We start from the raw sequence: 21,258 nt of genomic DNA, 5'->3' as shown, positions 1-21,258 counted from the left end.
GTTGAGCACCTTTTCCTGTGCCTATTGGCCATCTGTATTTCTTCTTTGGAGAAATGTGTATTTAGGTCTTCTGCCCATTTTTCGATTGGGTTGTTTGTTTTTTTGTTGTTGAGTTGTATGAGCTGTGTATTTTGGAAATTAAGCCCATGTTGGTTCATCATTTGCAAATGTTTTCTCCCATTCTGTAGGTTGTCTTTTCTTTTTATGGTTTCCTTTGCTGTGCAAAAGCTTGTAAGTTTGATTAGGTCCCACTTGTTTATTTTCGTTTTTATTTCTGTTGCCCTGGGAGACTGATCTAAGAAAACATTGGTATGATTTCTGTCAGAGAATGTTTTGCCTGTGATCTCTTCTAGTAGTTTTATGGTGCCCTGTCTTATGTTTAAGTCTTTAAGCCATTTTGAGTTTATTTTTGTGTGTGGTGAGAGGGTGTGTTCATTGATTTACATGCGGCTATCCAACTTTTCCAGCACCACTTGCTGAAGAGACTGTCTCTTTCCCATTGTATATTCTTGCCTCCTTTGTCAAAGATTAATTGACCGTAGGTGTGTGGGGCTTTTTGTTTCTTAATTTTGTAATTTAAATGTGTTTTGAATAATATTGTATATAACTATTTTTGTCAAGAGTTTGAAGGCTGTTAATCATTTACTAAGAATTTTATAACTCATATATTTTATATTCTTAGTCCTAAAAATGGCTAAAACTTCTTACAGTAGCCACAGAAATAAAATAAGGGGAGATAGGTTGAGACAAAAAAAACCATGATTTATATTTTAGCAGATATTTTTCAGACCTGTACTGTGTGTCCAGATCTTTTCCCCTCCCTCCTCCTTCTCCAGGTCCTGAGTTCCAGGCAGTTTCTCCTACCTTAATCCAATCTGTCCTCTCTCACTAGACCACTGCTGTGCCCCCCGCCCCCAGTCTTGATCTCTCTGAGTTATTCTCCTCACATTAATCAACTGGAAGGAAATATTTACAACACATTCAAATGAAAGTTTTTTTTATTTTAATGTAAAGAGCTCTTAAGAAATCAATGTGCGGCTTCCCTGGTGGCTCAGTGGTTAAGAATCCACCTACCAATGCAGGGGACATGGGTTTGAGCCCTGGTCCGGGAAGATCCCACATGCCGTGGAGCAAGTAAGCCCGTGTGCCACAACTACTGAGCTTGTGCTCTAGAGCCCACGAGCCACAACTACTGAGCCCACACGCCTAGAGCCTGGGCTCCACAAGAGAAGCTACCGCAATGAGAAGACCGCGCACCACAACGAAGAGTAGCCCCTGCTTGCCTCAACTAGAGAAAGCCCGTGCACGGCAATGAAGACCCAATGCACCCAAAAATAAATAAAGAAAATAAATAAATTTATAAAAAATATCAATGTGAAAACTCCATGTACACAAATAAAAGAAAATGGGGGCCCTTATGGTTGGTAAATATAAAAAAATGTGCTACTTCTCTAGGAATGAAAGAAACACAGATGCTATTTATGCCTATCAACTTGTATGAGATTAAAGAAATGTATGCAGTATTAGCAAGGGTTTGGGGATTAAAAAGCTCTTAAACATTGCTATTTGGAGTTTAAAATGGTGTAGCCTTTCTGGAGGGCGGTTTGATAACATGTAGCAGGAGACTTTAATCTAGCAATTCCACTTCTATGCATTTATCTTAAGGCAATAATAATAGGACAGTGTTCAGAAACCATGTGTTTATAGAAGGATGTTTGTTGGAACTGTTTATAGTGATGAAAGACAGCAAACAGCCTGACTTAGGGCAAAATATATAAAATTTGATACATCTCAACAATGGAATTTTATGGAGCAATAAAACATGATAATGTAGAAGATTTTTAAAATCTACCCTGAAACACTTCTGTAGTATATTTAAGTGAAAAAGTAGGTTACAAAGCAGCATGTATAATTCAACCTCCTTTTGAGAGGAAGAAATGTGTTGGTGGGTATGTATAGATAGCACAGGGGAAAGTCTGGAAGACTATATGACAGAATGCTAATGTGTTTTACTTTGATGGTAAGTATGTAGGTGGCTTTAATATTTTTTTAATCTCTTTTCTGTAGTTTGTTGTTACCTATGACAAACAAGTATTATATGGTAAAATATATATATTTTTTCTTTGGAAAAGACATGGTTTCCTTCTCCAGAGGTTGAGAGCTGGGACTTAATATATAATGTTTTCATTTTCTTTGAGAGCCAGTGTACCTAAGTAAACTCCTTAAGGAGCTTAAGAAAAAATATATTAATTCTGGGTAGTTAGGTACATGGCTGGCTGTTACATCATTTTGTTGTTTTCTACGTGTTTGAAATGTATTATAATTTAAAATTTTTTCACCTTTAAGATTTACAATAAAGTGGGAGAAATAAACACATGTAAAGTAACTATAATATAAATATACTGTTACTTTCTTTAACTGTATATTTTAAAATTAATTTTTATTTTAGAAAATAATATATGACCGCAGTTTTAGAAATAGCAAAAGTATTGAATTCTAATAAAAAATCAGTTCCCTATCCCACCTTTCTGTATCCCCAGACCCATTCTCAAACGGGAGAAACCTGTAAGCAAATTAACTGCCAAATTTCTAAATATCTTTTTTTTTTTTTTTTGCGGTATGCGGGCCTCTCACTGTTGTGGCCTCTCCCGTTGCGGAGCACAGGCTCTGGATGCGCAGGCTCAGCGGCCATGGCTCACGGGCTTAGCCGCTCTGCGGCATGTGGGGTCTTCCCAGACGGGGGCACGAACCCGTGTCCCCTGCATCGGCAGGCAGACTCTCAACCACTGCGCCACCAGGAAAGCCCTAAATATCTTGCTATAATGCTACTTTTAAAAGCTTATCAATTTCGGACATTTTTCTATTGCCTCCTGGTTATGGTAGATAGGATTAGTTCTCCTACCTTGCTATCACCTCTACTTCCCCTAGCTTCCCAATATAGCTATATTATAATTTTTGGTTAAACCCAAATAATGTATACATTATTACAAATATTGCTCACTGTTGAGCTTAGTAGCCCACTATGACTGATTTCTTTGTTGAAGCTCCTTTTTTCCCCCTAGAGTTATTTGCTCTTTTTATTTGTGTAGTTTTCTATATATCTGGGAAAAGAGAATGCTACTCTCCCCTCCTCCCCAAATTGTGCCAAGCAATTAAAATTTTTTTTAAAATCTCAACACAGCAAAAAAATCTTAACCAAGTCTGTTGTTTTCCTGAAGACACTTCTGCCTTCCAACCTGAACTAATTGTTCTACAGCCCAAATATAGAGTTCTGACCCAAGGCCTTCTCTTCACACTTCTCAGTTGGATCCCTAATTTTCCTGGATCTCATGTTGTCTTCTTTCCTTCTCATGAAGCATATCCTATAATAGTTTTCGCAGAAAGATTGTCAGAGAGGTAAATTTTTGTACTTTTACTCTACTTTTACACTTGACAGATAGGTTGAATATTGCAATTTCAAGTTGAGAATTACTTTTCCTTAGAATTTTGAAGGCATTTTAGAGCTGAGAACGCAAAGATCCTCCTAGTTGAATAGACAAACATGCTTTCCTGGCTTTCTCACTAAGGCACTCATTAGACAGTGAAACGGATTGTGGTGTGGATCCGGTCCGACCTTCAAGAAGCTCTCCTTGCCAATCTTATGAAGGCTTACATACTTCTTGATACCCCCTCATATTTTGGAGCCTCTTGGCTATGTGCTTGTCCTTCTGTCAGGCACACGTAACTGCGACCAACCCAGCATGTTGGGTGCCAGATGAAGCTAAGCTCAGCTTCTCAGGTGTTACTATCCTGCTTGCAAGCCTAGCCTTCAGGCATGCCTGATTTCTGTTCCTACAGGCTTCCTTGGGTGGTAGTAGATTTCCCCCCACTGGGATTGTATGGACAAAGATGAATGATATAATTGATTCCTCGGGACTTTATAGGTGGGCATCTCTTAATAATTCTAAGAGAACCCCCGACTTTGGGGTTCCATGGTCCTGTGACTGTTAAATCAGAGTTCTTTGCCAGCACGGCCCTTCCTGTGACCTTGGCTTGACTTGCTTCGCTTGTACTCATTCTTTAAGACTCAGCTAAGGGATTGTCGTCTCCTCTGGGAAGCTTTCATCTTCATTTCTTTTTCTTTCCTATTAGCTGTGTATTTTGTATGTCTTTTTTTTTTTTTTTTTAAATCAGAGCCGTAGTGGTGAGGTGTGGTCTTTTTACCCAGGACATGCCTACTGAGCCCCAGATGAATCCATGGACCCCAAAATAGATGGCAAGGAACGAAAAAGTGTTTTGATTCAGGAATGGCTGTCAAAAATGACTAAAAGGTCACTGAGGGAAGTGCGTTTTTGTACATTCTTCATCAAATAAGACTTCTAGCTTTAAAGAAGAGAGGAGACTCTTACGGCTAGAAATGATCTTAGCAAATTCAAACCTTTTGATTTATTTTCAGGTGAGGAAAAATACAATCTTTATGGTGGAGTGTTAGTGTGCCGTGGCATATATTTTAGAAAGAACATTGTATCTGAGGACAAGAAATCTGATTTTAAAATCATAGCTCTGTCATGAAGAGTTTAGGGGAGCTTAGGCAATAGTCTTATCTTCCACAAGCACCTCCTTTTTTCATCTTTAAGGGTAATGGTGCCCTCCCCACCACCGCTCCCTGGGTTGTGAGAATTAAATGTGACCTGGTATGCAAAAAAGACCTGGTGTGGTACTTATATATATATTTCCAACTACAAGACTTGGTTCAGCAGGAAACACACTTTCCCAGTCTAGTAAGCTTGGAAAAATCTTGAGTGCTTTTAATAATGTTAAATGATGTTAATAAGTTACTGTATAGATATCCTAAATTGTTTTATCTTTCACTTATGTAAACAAGCTATGGAATTTGCAGTGATGGGTGCTGGTAGCTTCTGGAAAAATATTTGTACTGTATCTATTGAGCCAACCTATGTCTAAGCTGTATTCAAAAGCATAATTTTGTCTGCAAGAAAGTCTCCATGGTTGTGGTCCGTTGTAACAGAGCTCCTTTTAATAAATTCTACCACATCCATACCCATGCTTCTTTGATTTGGAATTCGACCAGTATATTTAATTGGTGATTAGTCCAGCGTTCTTTAGGATATATGTGGCCAATGCTGAATTCATAGTGCGTTAAAACTATTTAAGATAATCTGTATAAAACATATCCATATACCGAGATAATCTATAAACTGTTAAGAAATCTATATAAAGTAGAACTACTCGTAATGACCTTTCTGTGGAACATGAATTTTTTTCCAGAATAATTTAGAAGAGGATGAAGATGTGGAAATGAAAAATAATATAACCCAGGGAGACAAACTACGTGCCTTAAAAAGTCAGAGACAGCCACGCTCCTCACCATCGTGTGCATTTAGGTAGATCTGTTTGAAACTTTTAAATTTATATTGTACCTCCATTTGTGGATAGAATATTTAATCTTCTCTTTTGAATATCATTCTACAAGTACTATGTTTACCTCTCATTTTTTGGTTTATTACTATTTTGTGTCATTTTTTAAATTATTTTATCACTGCGGGGAGTAGCTAAATTTTAGAAGCTTATTGAAAGCAGCTGCTGCATCTTAATCTCTGGAATTCCACCTTAAACTGCTAAGCAGTTGGTTGTCTTTGGGACTCTTCAAAATTCCACTTGGAATGGACTCTTCTCCTGTGAATGGGTTTCCTGTCCTATGGTGAATTCTCACAGATGTGCCAAGCATTTGTATTTAATCTAGAGTGTGCAGATAAGTATAGTATGCCAAGCTTTTGTTATATCCTAACTCCTTAGCCTTACTTTCTATTTTTGAGAATTGAATAAGCAATTCTTGCCTGTAAAGTTACAAACCATCTTGGTTTGGAGGTCTGAAATTACTCATCAGAATCAATTGATGGGACTTAACTTCTGACCACAACCTTTGAAATCTTCTGATAATTCAGATTAAGTGAAAAAAAAAGACTTCAGAATCAATGTAGGTACAAAAATCTGTAAACATCAAGATTCTTTATTGTAATATAAGGAGTGGCAAGTCCACAAATGAATATAACCAGAAGTGGCTACTTTCCTTTGATTTTTAAGTGAGAGAAATGCATAGCAAGAGAGATGTTTTGCTAGTATGATAAATGTCAGACTCCTCACAGGGAATTTAGTTTTATGTATTATCTGGGAGGATTATAACACTTAAGTCAGGTTGGGTCTGGTCATACCATTATCTGTGCTTTGGGTACTGGTTTCCTGCCCTGAAAAATGAAGGTTCATATAGCTCAAAGTTGAGGTGATTGTTTTCTGTAGTAAAATGGAAAGGTGGGATAGCAAGTTTGGTACTTAGTAATAATCACCAACTACCACTAGGAAGTTGAGGAAATGTACCATTTACTGAGCAGGTGCTATGGGCCAGGAATCTTGTTAGGTGCCTAGTTTGGACATGAGGATTAACCGAGTTAACACAAAAGGTGTGCACCATTACCCACATTTGTGTTGGTTGCTTGAGGTCAGAGAGGTTAAATCACTCCCTAGCTGTTATTCAAACCCAGCACTGTTCAAAGTTCATGCTCTTTTCACTATATATATTGTCTAAGTCAGTGGAAGTTTCTTCAAGATCAGTTTACATTACCAATTTTTTTTTTTTTTTTTTTTTTTTTTTTTGCGGTACGCGGGCCTCTCACTGTTGTGGCCTCTCCTGTTGCGGAGCACAGTCTCCGGACGCGCAGGCTCAGCGGCCATGGCTCACGGGCCCAGCCACTCCGTGGCATGTGGGATCTTCCCGGACTGGGACACGAACCCACGTCCCCTGCATCGGCAGGTGGACTCTCAAACACTGCGCCACCGGGAAGCCCACCAATCTTTTTTTTTTTTTTTATTCACCATTTTTTGTTTGAAACTCTAAGAAATTGCATCATATTGATTAAAATTAACTTCAAACAGATTTATGTTTGATTTTTAAGAAATCATAGGGGGAGGAAAGGGTAAGTTGGGGTGTAACTTGACAAATAAAAAGGTGAAAGAAGCCAGAGAATCTTCACTACACAAAACTTTAGAAGGTTCGTTCCAACATGGTGTTTTTCTTTTTCTTTTTATCCTCAGAAATATTCTCATTTTTTGGAATTTAGTTTTTCTTAAAAGCATCATGGCACCATGATCAAACATCTTTAACCTGAGTAGATGCAATACCACCTTCTGATGAAAAAGCATTTTGCTGTAAAGGAAATTCAAGAGGAAACAAAATGACTAAAATAGATTTCCTGCTGATTCTAGGATTTATTTTATAAAGTGAATAAATACTAATATCCATTTGCAAGGTTTATCCCTCTTGTCCATTTAATAATTTTGCTGGTCTGACTCCAGATGATGTAACTTTTGGTCTTGGCTTAAATGTGTGACCCTGGTGTTGTGTGAACATTTGTCTTTGGTTTCTGTAGGTTGGAGGATATGAAAGGGCATCCAAGAGCAGTGTCCCAGCCTTCCAGGTACTGTCAACCAGGTTGAATTTCCAGTAGCTTATAAACAAATGCTACCCTTTAGATACATTTCCCAACCCTTAAGCCCATAGAAATAAACTGCCCACAGCTTTTCACTTTTAAAATTCCTTCCTTTCTGTTCTAGATTGTTACAATATGCTTTGTATTTAATGCTCACCCTGCAAAAATGTTATTTTCCTGAGGTGTCTACAGGGCCATATGGCTGTGGGAACGATGCCAATGTACTTGGTGTGCCCAGTGCATGGTGGGATCTCTAATAAACTACAGTGGCTCTGCAACATGCCTTTCAAGCCAGTGATAGATTTTGCCTTGAATTTTTAACATTTCTGTTATTCTTCTTTCCTCCTATTTTTGCATGTATTTGTTCCCTTCCTTTGTTTTCTAGTTTTATTTCCTTCCCTATTCTCCATTTGAGGAGGAAACATTAGTGTTTTTCTCTGGAAAAATGTTCCCTGAACACTCCCTGGTGGTCTAAGTGATACCAGGATCAAGGGTAGGTCTTAGTGAGGGCTGTAGAAATGTTTGCCCAAAACTGTCATCAACAGATGGGGGGAAAAAGCTGAGTCATTCCTCAGCTCTGTTCTTATTCAGCTCTAGGTTTTAGGGTTGTTTAGTGAGGGCAGCTCTGAGATGGCCCAGACTTCTCCAGAAGCTTGAGCTGCTTCCTTGTACAACTTTTCCTGTTCTTGATTTAGAGGCAAACCATGTTGTAAGCTGCTGTTTGGAGGGAAGATGATGAAGAAAAGAGTCTACAAGTAAATCAGCTTTTCTATAGCAGATAGGAAAACAGGGTCCAGCTACATTAAAAGATTTGTCCAGGACAAAACACATTTGGTATTAAAACCATGACTGGGCCCTGATAGTCCAGATTTGAGTCACTTTTCCCTTTTTGTTCACTCAGCAAATATTTCCTGAACACCTACTCTGAGTCTGGCACTGTGCTAGTCTGGGAATTGAAATGAGAAGCAGTTCTTTGCTCGTAATGGAGCTAATTTCGAGGGAAGTAGACGATATTAGACAATGAAATGTGGTACAAGAGCTGTGATTTACTATGAGAATATATGATGAAACTTGATGCTTACCCCGCCTGGGAATTCAGTGAAGGCTTGCTGTAAGAGGTAACAGCTGATTGCACCATTAAAGGATAAGCAATGGGAGTGAGTCAGATGGAGGTGGAAGAAAAAGATGTGTGTAGAGGTGAGGTAAGGACAGGAGAAGATGCCTTGGCAGGAAAAATAACGTATGCAAACTGGACAGAGGTGTGGACGCCGTCTATCCAGGCATCTCAGGGCATTTTCTGTAGCTGGAGAAGAGGTGTCTGGTGGGAAAATGTGGAGGATTGGCAAATGCCAGATTTTGGAGGGTTTTAAAGCCAAGCCAAGAAGTTTAGGCTTTCTGGGCACTGAAGGCAAATTAGATGGTTTAAACAGTGAAGCAACATGATTAGATATTTTAGATTTTGTTGGAGGCTATTCGGAATGTGAGTTTTAAGGAACCAGATTAAAAGGTGCTGCTAGGTGTCAAGGATAAGAAATAATGATGGCCTCTCCTAGGGCAGTTGCAGAGTGGAAAGGTAAGGAGAGATTTGAAATATAGAGAGGTAGAATCTCAGGACTTGGAAGGAATGGATGCCAGTGTCAAGGAAGGGAAGTGATCAAGGATGGCAGGATGGTAGTCACCCCCAGGACTTTGGATCCTGGATTTGAATCCCAGCTTTGCCTCTCGCTCGCTGAGTGACTTTGGACGAGGAGCTTTTCCTTTGTGCCTCCATTTGCTCACTTGCAAAGTGCAGTCTTCGCTACCTCGTGGGGTTGCTGTGAGGAGAAGCTGAGTTAATGTCCGTCAGGTTCTTAGATGAGCGCTCAGCACAGAGTGAGGGCTGCGGCCGTGTTGGCTACTGTTACTAGGACCTGCCATGATCTCTTTAACATTTATTAGTTTATCTTGTCCTAGTCTATTGCTGAATGTTAAGATAACACAGCTTTTGTGTGACGCTTTGCCCATTTTTCTCCACAAAGATTGAGTTCTTCCCCACAAGGATCTGCATCTGCTTTGAAGACCTCAAAAGTGGCTTTGTCCCCTTCGGTGATGGCCAAGAGGATAAACAGAGGCTCTTTGTCCTCAGGCACCAGTGTAAGAAGGTAATTTTTCTCTCCTCCTTCTGAGGCACTGGCAGGAGGTAAAGGAAGGCAGCAGCAGACAATGAGTTTGGCTGAAGTTTGTGAGAGGAGGGGACTGGGGGAAGGGGAGAAACCACAAAAAGTACTGCAACCCTCTAGGCTTCTGTTCCTGTCTTGAATTGTGGGGACATGGCCATGGAGGGAATGCTGTACGGCATCCCTTTCCAGAGCTTGCCCAACATGGTCCAGGGAACAGAGCTCAGTGGCGCAGACTAATAATATACGACATAGTCATTTTCTCCCCTGATGTGTATGGGCTGAACTAAAATGGGTAGGGATGTTTGATGTAGTCATATGATCGAATATATAGAAGTTAAATCTTGTACTTAGGTCTGCTTTGTACTCTCCCCTTATATAGTCCTTTTCATTTACTTCCTGCCACAGGGCAAGTAGAAACCCGCACATATTCTATTTCAGGATCTCTGGTCAAACTGTTTTAGCCAGCTTCTTGAGTCTTAACTACTTTTGACAGAGGAACTTACCATGTATAACTAAAGGCCACATATTATAATATCACCAAGAGCAATTCTGTCACCATTTGCGTTGATCAGAACTGTCTTCATCCCATTCCCCTAATGTCGTAATCATGTGTTTTAGAAACGTGAACCCTGTGTGAGTATACATGGCTGTCTATGTTCCCCCCCCCGCCCCACCTGTGTTTTTCGTTCAGCTTTTCCATGAACTCCCGGCTAGCCAGTTCTCTAGGGAACTTGAACGCTGCAGCAGACGATCCAGAGAACAAAAAGACTGCCTCACCCTCCAAGGTGGGTTTCGTAGGCAACCCGTTCACCAGCCTCTTGAATGGCAGCTCCCAGCTGCCTGCCAGAAATTACCCTGAGCTCAACAACAACCAGTACAGCAGAAGCAACAGCAGCAGTGGGAGTGCCCTGAACAGTCAGCCAGGCCCTCACAGCGCCAAGACCGAGGATCACGCCACCGCCCTGCGGCCCTCCTACACCGGCCTTTCTTCTTCCTCAGCGAGATTCCTGAGCCGATCAATCCCTGTAAGTTCACAGACACCATCTCTTGGCCCTCAGAACCCTGAACACAACTTTTGTGCCTTGCCTTCCCAGCCGAGGCTGCCACCAAAGAAATTTAATTGCGCCAAGGAAGCCTTCTGATCGATGCCTTCCCTCTGTGCTGTGAAACTGTCTCTGCACGTACATCTGCTGGCTCTTCTTCAAGTAAATGCCAAGTGTCGACCCAGTTTTCTTCCTTCCTTCTTTTTCTTCTCCTTTTCCCACTCCTTTTAAAGTGATTTCTCTAGGAAGGGTAGCAGCTTTCATTCCCTTCATCATGGACACCGTTGTCTTCAGTTACTTTTCACTGAAGTTTCGAATCACTCAGCAAAGTCAGGGGTCGAGTCATACGACAGACAGCATCTGCTTTGGTTGTAGTGGCTTTTTTTTATCCTGGCTTTTTCTACATCATTTATCAGTGGATGAATTTGGAGTATTTAAATGTGGAAGGTGTTGAATGAACAGTGTCTTTTCAGAACTCACCATCAAGCCCTTGACTAGGTCACCTGCAGGGAACTGACCCAGAATTATTAAATGGCAAACGGAGGGTGCTTATATGGCAGGTTTATGGTAGGTACTCGGGATGTAGGGGACGGGAAGGCAGGGTAACAGGAAGACGTTTAAAATTAGCTGTCACTCTTCTAGAGACAGGATGGAAGATCTCCAAACACATTTTACCCATGAGCGCTTCATTTTGGTTACCAAGCCCCCTTTGTGACCAGTAATCCCTATTAGGGTAAAATCTTGTTGGTCCACCCCCTCCCCCCCGCCGTGAATCACTTTAATCACATATTTTGATTGCCTCAAAAGGAATTGAGATCTATGGGAATGTGAGTTTTGATGTGAGAGAACAAGGACAAGATAGGAAGGAGAAATAGATGCCACAGATCAAGGCAATGTCAGTCAATGTTAAAACGCGACATTGACTCCACTCAGGCACAAGCAAGCCCCAGGTGTTCTGGGAAGGCTGTGGTCTGGCACCCCTTCATGTCCACTGTTCTTCAAACACTTCCTCAGCCATTATCCTGGAAGAAGCGGGTCTCTGCAGGGGAGGGGAGGGGAGGAGAAGTGCGGGTGGCAGTGTGCCTTTCACCCCTCTCAGCAAATCCATACCCCACGGTAAAAGCTAATGGGACCCACTTTCCCTAGAAGGCAGTTTAGAAACCACTTTGTGAATGTGAAGATGCAGCGTGTGTGTGTGTGTGTGTGTGTGTGTGTGTGTGTGTGTGTGTGTGTTGGTTGGACTCATTACTACTCCCATCCCTACCTCAGGCGTCTTTCAAAGTTTTTTTTTCCACTCTATCCACACACAGTCCTTTCTGGCACATATGATTTCCCCCAATCTGATTTTATTCCCAGTGATGTTTCTCAACATTATTTTAGATTCCTGTAGAGATTATAGCCTAGGCCCACTCTACCCCTTAATTTGACTCTAATCCCACTAAGTTATGGGTACATATGTATCAGTAAAACTTAAATCCTAGTAACTGGGATTAGATGGAAAATGAAGTGTATTTATTATACATTTTTATAACTAGTTTTACAAGTCATTATACTTCGCAGCAGGAATTGAGTTCAGTCAATATTTTCATATACTGATTGTGGGTCAGCCTCTTTTTTAGACCAGAGTACAGATCTCTCCATTTTCAGAAAAAGTGTTTTATATAGATAGATAGATAATTATATGAATACCTTGTAGACTTCATGGCTAAAGGTTTTGTGTGATCCACATTTATAGCTCAATACCAGAAGGATTGGTAGCTTGATAAGAATGACATTCTACTTGTTCTGGATCTCAGTTTTCCTCTTTGCTAGTGGCAGCATGGGAGCTTCCTTTAGATGATTGTTAGTCCCCTAGCCACCATGTTTATGTAACTTGATTTTGGTTTCCTTCCATATTTTCCCTCTCCTGGCCTGAACACAGTGATTTTCCAATAATTAAATTTAAAATAATACTCTGTGTGGGCAGCTGCTGCTTCTTCCCCTTCTCCTTCTTAAATTTGTCATCTTATTGTAAAGAAAAGCATTTATAAATAGAATTGCCATCAAGACAACATTTTCCTCCCTCTCACCCTCCCAGGAAGTAAGAATAGCCAGGTGTCTTGTAGCCGATTTTCCCTCCTTCATCTTTGCCTAGACAACGTCTGTGAGAGGGAGGGTTCCAAGTCCTTAACCCTGCTGGCTCGCTGGCAGAAGGTCTAAATTAAGATGGAAATTCCCGTTTTATGCGGAATAAAGTAGGAGGTTGGGAGTTTTTTCCTTTATCGGTTCAATGAAGCTTTTCTAATTGTTACAGGTTTCTTGTCTAAATAAGATGGTCCTTTTTTCCCAATGCTTCTGAAGATGTGAGACATATGATCCTTGAAGAACTAGGAATAAATCACTCAACAAAAATGTTTTAAAATCCTTAGGTAGGAAATGAAGTCTAGATGGCAATATCCTCCTCGCACCTTTAAGAAAGGCCCAGAAACTCCTAGGGGACGGGGGTTGCGGGGTGTTTAGAGGGCGTCTAATATTTTAAAAGCTGCAATTAGCATCTCTCTTGAAAGCTGCAATTGCTTCTCACTTTGTGCAGCAGTTCAGCCCCCAGAAAAATGTGGAAATGATTTCCTTGTTCTGTCGTTAAATGCTTTAACACAGATAACAAGAACAGATGTTAAGGAATCCTTATGGTTGTGACAGAATTCTGAGAAGCAGATTTTATTTTTAATTGGGCTGTTCTGTTAGCCTTGAGGTTTCTACTGACCAGTGCAATGCACCAGGTTTCATTTTGGCCGACCCACCTACTGTAAAAAATCAGTTTTCCCTCCCTGACATTCAGAGGCGTTTTCAAATCTTAAGAGATGAGGGACGTGTGATTACGGCGTGGGTGGGGTGGAAGTATTTTATTAAATTGAAATTACTTGCGGTATCTGTCTTGAATATTTGCTCTGTGTTATTTTTAAGAGACTTACCACTGAATTGCTATTCATCTGCATTGTCCTTACCTGACCCTGCAAGTCTGGGTTAGGTCACAATGCTTCCCCCATAAGCTCTTCTACACCCTGCCTTGGTCTTAATTGCAATACTCAGATTCTCGCTCTGCATTTTAATCATCTGTTCACTAGTCTGTATCCTCCGCTAGACTGTAAGCTCTGTGGCGGCAGGACCAGTGTCTGTTTTTCACGGTTGTATGCTCTGTGCCTTGCATGTAGTAGGCATTCATTAAGTATTTCTTGAATGGGTATATTATGGATGGCTGGGTATTTAAATGAATGAATGTGGTAAGAATTATTGCTTCCATTTTAAAGATAAATAACTTGAGGGTTTGAGAGTTTAAATATTTTGCCTTAGATTGTACCACAAGTATGTAGCAGAGCCATAATTTGTACCTGGGTCAGTTTGACTCCAAGAAAGCATATTCTTTTGATTACATCATGTCATAGATATGCTGTGATATGTGTTTAAAATAGAGGGATATCTAAAGGATATGCCTTTTTTTCCAAGAAGGGTTAGGGAAAGCTGTGAAGAAGGCATAACATTTTAGTTGGGCTTTGGAGGATGAATAGGAGCCTTCTAGAAATCTAGTGATGAAAATAGGAAGACGGGGAATGGTCATTTCAGACAATGGGAGCTACAAGAACAGAGGTACAGCCTTAGTACTATAGTTAAGTTCTTAGTTTCTAAAGATGAGTAGACCTGGGTTCAAATACTGTCTCAACCATTTCCTTGTGGTGAGTACTTTGGCAAGTTATTTAACCTCTCCGAGCCTCAGGAGATGGGAATAATAATTTTCAGGAGCATATTTAGGTTTTGTGCACCTGAAACTTATACAGTTTGGTGGGATCTGTTTAAGATAAAGAGTACAAACTATTTTTGTAAATTGTATACAAACATATGACTGTGTGCTTTGAAGCTTATGTGGTAATGATAATAATCTTTGTAATAGGGTGGTTGTGATGATTAATTGAGATAAATCATATGAAATAGTTTACACAGTGCCTATAGATAATGCTCAATAATTTTAGCTATTATCGTTTTAAGAGCAGTGAGTGTTCCAGTGTAGCTAAAGCCAGGGGTGGTTACCTAAAGATAAGGCTGGAAAATTAAGCTGAAGCCAAACTAGGAGGTGCAGTGTGACTACTGGAATCTTGTCAGCAGGAGTGGCTTGATCAGATCTGATTTGATGAAGATAATCCTGGCATTCATGGGGATGGGAGCTCTTGCTAGAAACCCTGGAGGCAGAAGACCAGTTTGAGCTCTGTCTGCTGTCTCCCAATCCTACCTCAGCAGGTTTCTTTCGGTAAATTCTATGCTTTTCAACAATTACGCCGTGTTTCAATGCACATACGTAGTAGTATAGATACTATTAAATAATCATATATGACCAATAGCTCTAACATATTTTTACTATGAAATTTTAAATGATATATTTATTTTTATAAATGGAAACTTAGCTATTGAAAAAAAATATGGTCCTTAGAAAACATATTTTTTACAACATTTGATATGAGGAGTTGTAAAATAATGTGCTTTATTATAAAAATACATATATATAGCCAGGTTGGCTACAAAGAATTTTTTGTGACTTCTGTGTCAGAAATTAATCTTTGCTTGCTGGGAACAGCCTTTTATAACAAGATTTTATTGTATTGACCTGTAGGGAATATAAACATAAATAAGATAAGCAATCCTGTAATAAGGTTCTTTTGAAAGCTTCTTCAGGTATCACCTATTAAAATCTTTTTTGTGACTTTTAAAATTATTAAGTAGTAGCTTATACTAAGCTTTGTTATTCACTCATATATTGATCTTCAAACATTTTCAAGAATATTCTCTTAGTGATGTTGCAGGTTACGTCAGTGAGGCCATTCATTGTCTCTTGGAATTTCCCCCTTCTTCTCTATTCTGCTGCTTTCTCATCTTCTTTGTTGTGTTAGCCTTGTTGATAATCTTCTTAACTCAGTCTTAATTTATACGTTAAACTGGGGTCACAAACTCTTTCTGTAAAGGACCAGAGAGCAAATTTTTGGCTCTGTGTCCTAACTCTTTCATATATGTGTATGGAGGGTGTGGCTGTGTTCCAATGAAGCTTTATTTACAGAAACAGGTGGTGAGCTGGATTTGTCCCCTGGGCTATAGTTTGCCGATCCCCGCTTGAGAGCATAGCCAGGTAATAGATACTGATCTCATCATCATTTGAAAGTGACCAGTGATCCCCTAATTGTAGAACATTGATCCTGAATTCCTTTGCTGAGCTTTCAGGCTCTCTGTCCTTTGTTCTCCTTACTGTATCTTTGTACCAGCTTTCCCCTGCTTGACCCTGAGGGTGGTTTCCTCCCCTACCTCTTGGCCTCTGGGAAGCTCTTTCTTGGAAACCCCCTTCCTTCTTCACTAATTTCTCATTATGAGAAGACATATTATCTTCCATATACGCTCTGAAACTCTTCTCAAGAAATCGAACCCACCAAATGTTTTACTTTTTAACCTCTGTTTCTATTCATGATGACTATTTACTGCTTTATCAATATGTAGCGTTGCTTTGCATACACAAGCATCTGTATTTGTTTACATGTTGTCTATACATGCAAGACTTTATACATGCAATTTTTATTTGCAAGTCTCCAAATTTTAAACTTTGTGTAGACATTTTGTAAAATTCTTTTCTATCTTATGGTTTCTAATGCAGTTCTAAACACAGAAAAGTATTAAAAATACTCATTTGGTTTAAAGTTGAAAGGAAGATTGAAATGAAATATTGTGTACTACTTTAATGTTCTCCTTATGCCACCGCTGAAATTGCCTTAAATGCAGTTCCCTGTCCCAGTGGTCGTTACCATTTTTATACTCAGCTGGTTAGTCTGCTCTTTGGTTGTGAAGACTCTGTGGATGAGTTTCCACCTCAGATTTGACCAGTGTCAGAACAACCTGGGTAGCCTATGAATAGGTTAAGTTCTGTGTTCTAGCATTAGGGGGAAAATATATATTTTAAGGTATTATTTGTTCTTACAGTAGGAATTGGAATAAGATCAAATTATTAGATCCAGCTTCCTGAAATAACCAGTTTGATGAAAATCTGAGCAATTGCTGTGTGCATTAAAGCATGCTTCATTTTTACTTCGGGGTAATGTTAGTGTGACAGTGATGAACTACTTATTGATTGTTTGAACATCCATACCCAATAAAATGCACCTACTTTCCAATGGTATGTAATAGCTTTTCCTGATTTAACTTGATGTCTTTTCACTCTGCCTGTTCTTCATTTAAAAAACTATCGTCTTGTCCTGATAAAGGATTAAATATTATTTAATATATAGGGTTAGTACTAGCTTTCTAACCTTTCTGTATGTTCAAATTACTGTGGTTTTTCCATCTCTCCTCTTTGTTGTGGCATTGCCTTAAATTTGATGCAATTTTCCAGCTAAGGGATACTAATACTATCAAGAACATGAGCTCGGTCTCAGTATTGAACTACATCTTTGTCATTATTTCAGCATTGGTATTCTTCTGTTCCCTTCCCAGGGGGACTTGGGAATGTTACTTGACAAAGCATCAAATTGTTCTGAGGTCAGCACGGTTCAGGTGATGCCTAAATTTACATATAAGTTATTTAGGTACACACGGTATTTGCAGATAGAGCTGAAGGTTGTTCAAGCTTCTAATGTTAAATAGTGGTTTACATTAATTTGCTGTATAAATCCTGCAGCTGTTTTTTTTTTTTTTTTGCATTACATGGGCCTCTCACTGTCATGGCCTCTCCCGTTGCGGAGCACATGCTCCGGACGCGCAGTCTCAGCGGCCATGGTTCACGGGCCCAGCCGCTCCGTGGCATGTGGGATCTTCCCAGACCGGGGCATGAACCCGTGTCCCCTGCATCGGCAGGCGGACTCTCAACCACTGCGCCACCAGGGAAGCCCCTGACAGCTGTTTTTGACTCTCCATTTGAAAGGATTCTTTAAAACACAGAACTTGCTTTTATCTCAAATACATTGGAGTTATTGCCTTGGTTGTTCAACTTAATTTGATACCTTTTTTCTTATATAATGTCAACAATATGCTAAATCAATAGGAAAGGATCTTATTTTAATCTTCCTCTAGTTTATTTTTGGCCAGCAGTAAAAGAGAGTAAGTGCTTTTTGTATATGTATAGAGGCTTATCCAATTAAAAAATTATCCAATATTATATGAGTGTCTACCATAAGCTCAGTATTGTTTTAGTGGAGGAAGGTAAGACAAAGATGTGTAAGCCATTGTCTTCCACTAGATTGAAAGCTCCATGAGGGCATCTTCTGGCTTAGTTAATCTTAAGCCATCATTTTTCTGGTCCTTCAATCTGTCTTTGTACTGCTGCCAGCGTATGCTTAAAATCCTAGTTTCTTAATGTTATCCTTTGCTCCCAAAGCTTCTCAGTTGAAGAGTAAAACTAATTATTATCAGATTTTTCTCTTTTTCCTTGAAGTTCTACAGTTTCACCATAATATATCTAGATATTGATTCGTTATAGTTTGTCCTTTTTTGGCCTCAGTGTGCTTTCAGTCAAAGGGCTGATGACTTTTTCAATTATGGAAAATTGTCAACCATTATCTTTCTGGATAGTGCTTTTTGGCCTTTCCTCCTACTCTCTTCTTTTGCAATACCCCTAGACTTATGTTAGAGCATTTCAATCTGTCCTCAGTATTCTTGCCTTCTATTTTATGTTTTGAAATTCCTATTGCTCTGGCTGTGTTCCTTTTTTTAAAAAAAGTTTATTTATTTATTTTTGGTTGCATTGGGTCTTCGTTGCTGTGCGCGGGCTTTCTCTAGGTGCAGAGAGTGGAGGCTACTCTTCATTGTGGTGCGCGGGCTTCTCATTGTGGTGGCTTCTCCTATTGCCGAGCACGGGCTCTAGGCGTGCAGGCTTCAGTAGTTGTGGCGCACAGGCTTAGTTGCTCCACAGCATGTGGAATCTTCCCGGACCAGGGTTCAAACCTGTGTCCCCTGCATTGTCAGGCAGATTCTTAACCGCTGCCCCACCAGGGAAGCCCTCTGGCTGTGTTCTGATTGACTCCCTCCTATTATTTTCCAGTTCACTAATTCTCTTTTAACTGTGTCCATTCTGCAATGTATCCCTAACCTATTTACCTTTTGATTTCCACAGCCATAGCTTTCATTTCCAGCATTTATAATTCATTCTTTATGATAGTCATCTGTTCTCATTGGACCTGCCTATTTCATTTAATAAATTCTTATTCTTTTTATGGCTATTCTTCATTTTCTCACCTTGAGGATCTCAGATGATAAGTTGTTTTGAGATTGCTTTGTGGTTTGCCTGTTGCTTCAGCCTGTGAGAATTTGTCTCCTGATTGCAGACTTTGTCAGTTCTCTTGGTGTTCACGTTCCTTGTGTGCTTTAGAATTTTCATTTGTAGATTCACTTTGGATGAGAGTTTTTTGTTTCTCTCCCCCTCTCTTTGTTTTCCCTGCCTCACCTATTGGCTTTCTTCTTGGCTCCACTTGACGCCCTAGGTGTTCCAGTCTAGAAACAGAATCTTCATGTCCCAGCTTCTCCTCCTGTGGTGAGCTCGGGAGGCTGACTTCTCAGGCAAGGATGCAGCTGTGTACAAACCTGGCCCAAGGCATTGTTTGTGGCTTCCCTTGGCCCCTTTCACAGGTGGGAGAGCCTGACCCCAGCCTCAGATTCAGGCCAGCAGCTTTTAGCCTGTGTACCCCCAGGAATGGGACACCTGGCCACCTCTGCCAGCTTCCAGCTCTGTAGCCAGTGGCCTGCCACTGTGTCTTAGTTCATTTCTGGGCCATGAACATGTTGATCTTACTTTTGTGTCCTGTTGTGCTTTTCTTCCTCACATTTTAAAAATATTTGATTTATACCCAGAGTGGTCATTTGGAGCATAACTTTCAGCTCCATCTTGACATGAAGTAGGTTCAGTCTCTGGGGTTAACCATTCAGGGTCTTTTTGAGTCTTCCCCCCACCCTTATTTCAAACTCATTTCCCTTCACTCCTGAGCATGATCCTTTTACTTCTTCTATGTGGAACTTAAATATTCCCTGCTCCAAGGGCCGTCATCCTTTTCTTACATGCTATGCTCCCAACCTGGTTCACCTTTGCTTTCAGACTCCTTCCCTTCAGAAGTTAGCCTAAATCCTACTTCCTCCTCTGTGAAGCCTTCCTTGGCCTCACCCAACTATAGCAGTCTTGACTTTCTCTTAATTTGTCCTCTCTGTATTGGTCATTTGGCCTTTATCATTTCTGTTTCGTATTGAGAGTCACCTTTCCCATGGGTATATGCCTTGGATTCCCACTGAGTTGGTTGGTAAACTTGAGGTTAGAAACCATGGCATCTTACTTTTGTTAACTTCATAGTATCTAGCATTGGACTCTGCTTACTTATTTGATTATTGGTTTATTTATTCCATGTTGTCGTCTTTTCTAATATTGAGTAGGTCATTTATTTCTTCCAAAAATTTGAAATTTACTGTATGTGTGTAAGGTGTTTAACGCAGAAAGGCATGTTTTTATTGCAACCCCCTATTACACACAGACACACATACATGCAGGTGTGCATGCATGTGCAAACAAGCACAGATGCCCCATGCATGTTACTTGTAAAGTCATTGGATCTGCCCCTCATGGAAGAAATCTTTGGTAAACAACACAGGCTGTTTGCTGTTGAATATCTGAACCCACAGGGCTGATATGTGTGAGAGAGAACTGTTTATCCATAGAAGCAGATATTTCTCTCTCTTGGTCAGACTATTGTGAAACCCTCAGTTCCGTAATATTAATGAGTTCATCATCTGTGTGGGCTTTGGCATCCTCAGGTTCAGTCTCTGATTGAAAGTTATTAGAGTGAAAAGAAAGGACATTAAAAACCAGTATGTTAGTGAGCTCAGCTGCTATAACAAAATACCCTAGACTAGCAGCTTATAAACAACAAATTTATTTCTCACCATTCTGGGGGCTGGAAGCCAGAGATCAGGTGCCAGCATGGTCAGGTTCAGGTGAGGGCTCTCTTCCGGGTTGCAGGCTGCCATCTTCTCATTGTATCCTCACATGGCTGTAAGAGGGCGAGAGAGCTCTCTGGGTCCCTTTTATAAGAATACCAATCCTGGGGCTTCCCTGGTGGCACAGTGGTTAAGAATCCACCTGCCAATGCAGGGGACATGGGTTTGAGCCCTGGCCCAGGAAGATCCCACATGCCGTGGAGCAACTAAGCCTGTGCGCCACAACTACTGAGCCTGTACTCTAGAGCCCGCATGCCACAACTACTGAAGCCCATGTGCCCAGAGCCCGTGCTCCTCAACAAGAGAAGCCCGCACACCGCAATAAGGAGTAGCCCTCGCTCGCCGCAACTAGAGAAAGCCCATGAGCAGCAATGAAGACCCAACACAGCCAAAAATAAATAAATAAAATAAATAAATTTAAAAAAAAAAAGGAACACCAATCTCATTCATGAAGTCTCTACTCTCATGACCTAATTACCTCCCAAAGCATCTGCCGCCTAATACCATTATACTGAGGACTTTGGCTTTACTTTTTAGCTACCAAGCTACTGCCAGCATGTGTGACAACTGTAACATTTTTCTAATCCTTATCAT

General features: G+C 40.3%; 1 protein-coding gene across 5 annotated transcripts in view; it reads left to right on the top strand.

Annotated features, from left to right (window-relative positions):
- CDC14A (cell division cycle 14A) overlaps positions 1 to 21,258 on the top strand; it is a 184,429-nt gene that overhangs the window by 153,346 nt on the left and 9,825 nt on the right. For 4 of the 5 annotated variants that reach the window (XM_019920029.3, XM_073810342.1, XM_033862898.2 and 1 more), the window contains 4 exons: positions 5,269 to 5,384; positions 7,425 to 7,472; positions 9,503 to 9,625; positions 10,335 to 15,039. In XM_019920029.3, coding sequence (XP_019775588.1) covers positions 5,269 to 5,384; positions 7,425 to 7,472; positions 9,503 to 9,625; positions 10,335 to 10,785 — 738 coding nt within the window. In that variant the 3' untranslated portion in view covers positions 10,786 to 15,039. Of the gene's footprint in view, positions 1 to 5,268; positions 5,385 to 7,424; positions 7,473 to 9,502; positions 9,626 to 10,334; positions 15,040 to 21,258 lie in introns of those variants that run through there. The other variant, XM_073810345.1, reaches the window with a different exon arrangement.

Source organism: Tursiops truncatus, chromosome 1 (assembly GCF_011762595.2).
Source record: "Tursiops truncatus isolate mTurTru1 chromosome 1, mTurTru1.mat.Y, whole genome shotgun sequence".
Classification (NCBI taxonomy): Eukaryota; Metazoa; Chordata; class Mammalia; order Artiodactyla; family Delphinidae; genus Tursiops; species Tursiops truncatus.
This window is presented reverse-complemented; position numbering and strand designations above follow the sequence as displayed.